We start from the raw sequence: 7940 nt of genomic DNA on the forward strand, positions 1-7940 counted from the left end.
TTGCCAATCCCCAGTGTTTCCGGGGGGGGGGGGGACATTCCTCTTACCTAGAGGGGTATTTAGCCATACCAAGAGTTTTTGTTTCATTTGTCCAGCTTTTGGATTTTGATCAAGGTGAGTAAAATTCCATGTGCAATGCACAGAGCATTGAGAATCTGTTTCATTAAATCTGAATACACATTACTAATTCCACTTGTAATGTGAATTTACCAGCTATTCAACAAAAATTATTTTATGAACAGTTTTAAAGATATTTTGGGACATACGCTTATTTTCCTCCCGGCAGAGTTAAATGAAAAGATTAATACCCTTCTGTTCATTAAATGTAAGGCTTCAGCCACCAGCTGGTTATCTTATCTTAGCATAAAGCCTGAAATAAGGGGGAATCAACTAGCCTGGCTCTATTTGTCTTGTTCTTTGTCATTTTGAAATTTCTGTTTTTTACAGATTAAACTTAACACAACATACGAAGTTAATTAGTAGTTCTGGTAGGCTGGTTTTGTTATCATTTGGAAGACGGACATCTGAGTGCTACCTGTCTTCTCAGTCTTGTTTTAAAAACATCTAGTATCATTTGTTGCAACTCATGGCTAAACTTTTGTTGTCTAGGCGAGTGAGGAGGGTGTCCACTTTATAGTGTCTCGTCAGATCTGCCTGCCTAACCCAGACATCCTTCAAGAAGCTCCGTGGGGCATGGAGGGTCCCCCACCATATTCCCCAGTGGATATAGAGCAAACACTGCTGGTGAGCAGCACATACAGACACACACATTGGACATGACAACAGTACCAATACACAGAGAAGAGCTTTGTTCCACTGCCTCCCCTTCCTGTGATAAATATTCCCTTTCAGGTGCAAATGATCCATGGAAGTATTATACTCCCATCAAAGCTGAGCATATCATTCAGGCAGTGCAGCAGGCAGTCTTCTCTTCTCACAGAGCTGTTGCTTTCACATCAACCATCTTTCTTTTTTCGATACACAGAAAACATCCCCTCACCTCGCGGGAATGTCTTCAGCTATAGTTCTCCTTACTGAACTCAGTGAGTTCTTGTTCTAATAATGATCATTTTGACACCTCCTTCTCATTTTTTTGTTCCAAAAAAGCACAGGTACTGTGTAGTGCAACTCATACAACTAACCAAGAACTGACTGTGTAACAAGTCAAAAATAATCAAATTTAATGATTTGGTTTAATTGAAAATCTGTATTAATTATGTTTATGACCAAAAACACATTATTGCCTGAACACCTGTAGGAATTGTTTGTGTTAAAATCAGGTAATAACAGTCAGAGAAGTAAACTTAATTTTAGAAATCACCTCACACCTAAATTAAATTAAAAACAGATGTGTCAGTGGGTGGAGTTGAATTGTGGTGTTCTCTGGTTAGTCATTTCAAATGTTGTTCAGTTATTACCCAGTTTAGGAAATTGTAAACAGATCAAATAACTGAACACCGTGAGCTTAAGGAGTAATGCTTGAGTTTAGTCATTGGCAGACCATTATAACCATTATGTTTTAAGAAGGGATCGGGTAATATAACAGTATATAAAAAAAATTCTCCCTGCTCCTTTTTAATTATGCAATGTGTGTCTGTGCAGATACTCAGCCATCCAGGTCATGGTGTGTCCAAAAGTGCCACCTGTAGCACTTCTGGACATGGAATGTGTATTCAGTTGTTTTTAAATGTGGCTTACCTATAGTAGGTGCTGTGGCAGCAGGTGTGGACAGTGTTCACACAGCTATACCCAGTGTCATGCTCTGAGGTCACTCGTGTGACTCCCAGTGTTCTCGTGCTGTGAGCGCAGCAGAAATGTATGAATGCAGCACATTAGTGAAGCAGTCCACTCTCTCAAAATCTCACTCACTTTATCCCCCACACAGCCTTGTTCACCAAATGGAACAGTTTCTATGAATAAATCAGTTTCTCTATCGCTACAATATCAATCGTGAACACAAAATGAAGAGGTGCTTGAGCTGCCTGATGGCCCACCCCAACAACCATCATATATTTTATATTACCAGTGATAATGATGGTATTCATTAATTAGCAAGAATTTCTATATCCTGCCATTAAGGGGCTTTTGCAAGTCCTATGGAAAACAGTCCTCATTAATATGCAAATGTACTGCTCTAAAATCTGATTAGACTGTGTAGTCTATTGAATGTGCCCTTGGTGTAACAATTACATTCATGTCATGTTCTGGCTTGAGTTACTGTGTTTTGTAAGAATGTGAATGCACAAAGAAAAACACTTCACATCAGTTATGAATGCCTAGCATGTTTTTATATCTACTGTCATGGCAGTACATGATAATGAGATTTAAAAAAAAACCAGCCCTGTTGCTTTAAGAGTTAGGAATTTAATAATAGTAATTTAACTGTTAATAATTTACAGTATCCTCCACTTCAACTATCCTGTCTCTGTTTTCTGTCCCCTGTGAAGGACTCCTGTCAGAAGCCCGCATGCTATGAGAAGACAGTTACTCTGGCCAAGGAGCCGTATGACTCCCTGGGTATGACAGTGGCAGGGGGCATGTCCAGCCGAGGGTGGGACCTCCCCATCTATGTCACAAACGTGGACTCTGATGGAGTGGTGGGACAGGAGGGCTCCATCCGCAAAGGTAAAAGTGAATTACTATTAAACCTTTTGATGTCTTTCTGTTAAACACCTGCACACTCAATCTCAGAATGTTACTTATATTTATTTTTCAAGAAATGTTATGTGGTTGTCACTGACTGCAAAAAAACAAAAACAAAAACGCAGCTCACGCTATGGCAGACGGTGTCAGGGATTTGGCTTTGGCTCCAAATGCTTAACAGACATGATTGATGAACAACTAAGATTCGTGTTTCATTATGAAGGTTATTCATCCAGCAGAAAACTCAGTAGTGCTGCTGTGGTTCAGTGCTCCACAAATTAGATCTAACACACTTAAACCAAAGCACAAACAAATATTAGGACTTACTGTGCTCCAGAAGAGAATTTGTGGAGTACTTAATTATTTTCTTAAATGAAATCAGTGAGCTCTGAAATGGAGAAAAACACAGAGTGGCAGAAAAATAACTGGCTATAATAGCAGCAGTCATGATATGCTGTGATGCAGTTGAAGGCACTGGGAGTGAGAGATTTGAGCCCCAACTGCTGATTCCAGCATATTCATCTTAAAACATAACCACTGTAAGCCTGTCATTACACCCAGTCCACCCTGCCTGAGGCTCTGTTTACAAGAAGGGTGAGAGAAATGCTGTGATGGAGCATAACTGCAGCACAAAGATTTCACAAAAACAGAAATAAAGTGGGTCTGTTTGTCCTGTGCTTGGTTCAAGGTGCATATTACTGTATTCCTATGGGACATAGCTGCAGCAGCTGTCTCTGTTTGTGTGGTTATGAAACATGTTTGTGTATTGTAATAGACGGTTCATTTGTATATCCTCACAGGGCAAATGTCCTTTGAGTTGTTCACCAACAAACTGGACCAATCTGTTTTATTTTACACCACTTTCATCACTGTGAGGCTTTTTAAAGCACAGGTGGCACTTTGTTTCCATCCCTTTGTGTTCTAGCAGGGAGATTGTTGAATATTAAATAGGCGACTGATGAGTCCCTGTCCTTTGAGGCCTCTTAAAAAAATAACATCAGGGCAGCGACCCTGTGTGGATGATGAGCTGTGCTGTCTGCTTCCTCCCCATCAGGTGACATCTTGCTAAATGTGAACGGGGTGGATTTGACAGGGGTGACAAGAAGTGAAGCTGTGGCCAACCTGAAAAACACCTCCTCTCCCGTTGTACTCAAGGTCTTGGAGATGCGTCCTCCTGAAGAAAGTCTACAAGAGTGCACATTGCCGCCCTGTCTCACACCCTCCCCCACAGACAGCACCAAGAGCCCGCTGCCCAATGATGATTACTCCCCGCTGTGGGTGTCATGGCTGCAGCTACCCAGGTGAGCTCTCTGTGGTGTCTCTGTATCCATTCAATAACATTTTAATACTTTCACTGAGCTCAGTATAATTTACACCCCACCCATGCTGTTCCCTCTGACCCCTGCCAGCGGGTGCCAACTGAAATTCTGACAGAGCCAGCTGGCAAAGAATGTGCATTATACATTCTAAACAAACTTTTCAGCTTATACATTCACCACAGTTATAAGAATGAAAAATATGCTGTCAGTTTGGAGCATATGAATTTATTTTACAACAGTGTGTTGTCAGGAAGACAGTGGTGTGCTGGCAGCAATAAAGAACTGCTGCTCCTTCTGAAAGAGAAATAATGTGTTTCTACCAGAATAGTGAATTCATTAGGACTCAAAACCAACTACTGAGCCATCATGGGAATATCATTTAGACCAGTGGTGCAACTAAAAGATTCTGAATGTGATTTTTGCTCATTCCTGGGCTATCTGCCTGGGACTGATACAGAAGTCCCACTATCTCATTGCTTCACATTTCTTTGGGGGGAGAGTCCTCCCTTCATTCAAATGGCTGCCAGGCCTTCATCTTCTCCTGGTTGCAGCTACATATATGTATAGCCTCTGCACACATACTCAGTCTGGTTATACAGTATTACATATACTTTAAAGATACAGTTGAGCTGTTTTTTAATCCCCTTTCTGGCCCATGAAGGCACCTCTACTGCTGCAAAGATATCGTCCTGCGGCGGAGTACTTCAGGCAGCCTGGGCTTCAGTATTGTGGGAGGTCAGGAGGAGGTCAACTGCAATCAGTCCTTTTTTATCCGCTCCATTGTGGAGGGGACACCAGCCTACAATGATGGCAGAATAAGGTATTGAGCCTTTTTTTGTTTACATCTATAAAATAATTAGTAGTGGTTTGCTTCAGTGCATCTTCTTAAATGGTCATCTCTATGTAGGTGTGGGGACATTTTGCTGGAGGTGAACGGGAAGACTACATGGGGCATGACCCATACAGCGTTGGTGCGCCTTCTGAAGGAGCTTCGAGGCAGGATCACTCTGACCATTGTCTCCTGGCCAGGGAGCTTGCTGTAGCAGTGCCCCCAAACCAGCCAGCACTGTTTTACGTGGCATTGACCAAGGAATGTAGAAAGCAGATCTTTAGACTGGCTGATCACCCTAAGCTTGCTGTGTGGGAGAAGCTTAGAATAGAGCTGTAGCTGTATGGATATCTCACTTCTGCTGGACAGCTGAGACTATGCCAGGAGTTTAGAGAGAGACAAACAAAAGACTGGCTCATTACCAGAGGTTAACATGCCCGTTCGAGAACGTAAAACTGGGAGGATCCACGGCCTGAGCCACTTCTAACTAGGATGTTGGGCGTTATCTGTTTAGAGAACATGATTCATTCTCTGGCACAGCATCCAGTGAGCAGGGTGGGTGGATGGAGAGGAGACACAACATGTTGCCAATTCCAATAGTTACATATTAGGGTATGTGTTAAGCTGTAAATGTTGGGTGTCTAAAAAAAAGTACTGATCCAAGTACTTGTAATATGTTTCTTTTGTTTGTTTGTGGTTTGGCCTTTACATATAGGCTCCATTCTGTTTGTACTGACAGTGGTTGCCATCTTCATCCGTTGACCTGAGGAATGTTGCCAAGTAGTAGTCTGTCTTGAGTTGTATTTTTTTTTTTTTTTATTTCAGATGCTATGGCGAACTTATCAAACCACTGACAAGAAAAAATCTATAAAAAAATAAAAGATCAATGTGTTCACAACATGTTAAAAATACTATTTAATTAAGTGACATTGTGGAGGCCTTACTACTTTTCTTACTTTTAAGAAAAAAACTGACTCGGTTTCTGTGTATCAGTGGATGGTCTGGGGCTCGTCTGATGTGATTCTGTCTGTCGCGCTTCAGCCTGTGTAATATATCTGATGGTAGATTTGGAAAAAATGATCAATAAAGTCCCTGAAAAAGAGCTGTGTGAGAAAACTCTTACTTAAAAGCCTCACTTCAACTCATCAAAAACTGCTAAGTGTCTCTAATAAAACATTTTTTGATACCACATACTGTTGGCCAGTTCATCTAATTAAAAAGATTGGAGCAATTGAAAGTCAGTCTGATTCAGTCCCTTTTCATGGCCAGAACGTTGATGTCCTTGTCCTTCACATTTCTTGGTCTTTTTGTGTCTGTGTCTGTTCTCATTTTCCCTCACTATGGTCCCTGCTGCTGCTGTTCACATGAAAATTCCATTGTCTTTCATTCTGTTTTTAAAGGAGTATCTGTGTATGTGTGTCTCTGTTGACCCGTGTGATGATTTTTCCATTCCTTGCTCTTCTGCCTCATCTCTCGGTGCCTTTCTTCCTTTTCTCCACTGACTCCCTGAAAACTGGCATCTGTGCCCTCACTCCATTGTGTCCCGGTGCCTCATTGGATTCTCTCCACTGAAAAATACGATACACACATGCTGTGTACTTTTTCCATTTGCTATTGATAAAACTACAAAGAGGAAAAGAGCTCATTCCCCAGAGGAATGTGACTGCTGGCCTTTTTCCTCCTCCTCCACTGGGAGAGAGATAAGTCAGAATTCAAGAGACCAAAACTTTAACCACAGTGCCTGCTGTGTGCCTGCCTAAGCTTTGGTAACCTTGTCCCTGGTCCAGACTTTCAGTAATAAAGAACCCAATGCTATCACAGCATGCCTTTTACATTTACTGTAAATCAAGCAGCAATGCTGCAGTATTCTCTGAGAAACATTTTTGCTGTAGGACCTGCAATACTGTGACAATAAGATAAGATAAGATAATCCTTTATTGTCATTGTAACACGTACAACGAAACTTTAGAGTGACCTCCAGTCGGACACTACAAGACAGATCAGTCATTACTTCATTCTTTTTCATTTCTCCCCTTATACGACCTCTGAAAACACATATGTAAAAACATATCCATGCAAAGAGGAAATGTGACAGTGGAGAGAATGGGCAGATTTTACCCAAACATTTATGACTCAAAAAAGCAAATAATGTAATGTTGGTTGGAATGAACAACTGCAAACAGGTCCCGCTAAAACATGTACTGCATAGTGCAGTTCCCAAAATGAGTGCTGCCTTAAAGGACAGGCTACCCTAAGCTTAACAATCAATATTGAAATCAGCATATTAAAAACCCTATTAAATCTGCAATCATGCCCCAGTTACAGCTCATGGTTGTTGGTTGTTCATAGCAAACATGCTTTTTGGAACACAAGTACAGTATATACAGTACATAGAGTGTGTAAAAATAAATATGGAGCACAATAAATATTTGTAACTGCAAATACAGCTCTAAGACAGGATTATACACCTCATCAAATCTGGGTTCACAGTGAAATCTCCATGGTCTATAGTTTTTTTATGGACAGGGGAAACCAGCTGTCTCACACAGACATATCTCATCTAGAGGAAAAAAAAGTGTTATAAACAGCAAAGGTGCCAAGTAAGCTCAAGAAATATCTTGAAACAAAATGTACCTCTCTCTCCTTAAAAAGGTAAAAATAAAAAACAATTAAATTAATTTTAGTTTTGAATAGAATAATAGAAGAATGAATATGTGTGTGTGTGGTTGTTCGTCTGCGTGTTGGCTCTGCGATATAATGCGCAGTATCTTAGCTGTTCCTAGCACTCCACTCTTCTGGACAGAGATATCAGATGTTGTTCCTGGGATCTGTTGGAGCCACTCTCCCAGTTTGGGGGTCACAGCCCCCAATGTTCCTATTACCACAGGGACCACTTGTGCCTTCACCTTCCACATCTTTTCTAGCTCCTCTATCAACCCTTGGTATTTCTTGAGCTTCTCGTGTTCCTTCTTCCTGATGTTGCTATTGCTTGGGATTGCTACATCTATCACTACGGCCTTCTTCTTCTGTTTGTCCACCACTACTATGTCCGGTTGGTTGGCCATTACCAGTTTGTCAGTTTGTATCTGGAAGTCCCACAGGATCTTAGCTTGGTCATTCTCAACCACCTTTGGAGGTGTATCCCATTT

General features: G+C 41.2%; 1 protein-coding gene across 1 annotated transcript in view; it reads left to right on the forward strand.

The window, feature by feature from the left end:
* The window catches only part of lnx1 (ligand of numb-protein X 1), a 22677-nt gene extending 16784 nt beyond the window's left edge, over positions 1–5893 (forward strand). The window contains exons 6-10 of the mRNA XM_020603523.1: positions 610–744; positions 2448–2625; positions 3698–3944; positions 4624–4782; positions 4870–5893. Coding sequence (XP_020459179.1) covers positions 610–744; positions 2448–2625; positions 3698–3944; positions 4624–4782; positions 4870–5005 — 855 coding nt within the window. The 3' untranslated portion in view covers positions 5006–5893. The remainder of the gene's footprint in view (positions 1–609; positions 745–2447; positions 2626–3697; positions 3945–4623; positions 4783–4869) is intronic.
* The last annotated feature ends 2047 nt before the right edge of the window (positions 5894–7940 follow it).

Source organism: Monopterus albus, unplaced genomic scaffold (genome assembly GCF_001952655.1).
Source record: "Monopterus albus unplaced genomic scaffold, M_albus_1.0 scaffold61.1, whole genome shotgun sequence".
Taxonomy (NCBI): domain Eukaryota; kingdom Metazoa; phylum Chordata; class Actinopteri; order Synbranchiformes; family Synbranchidae; genus Monopterus; species Monopterus albus.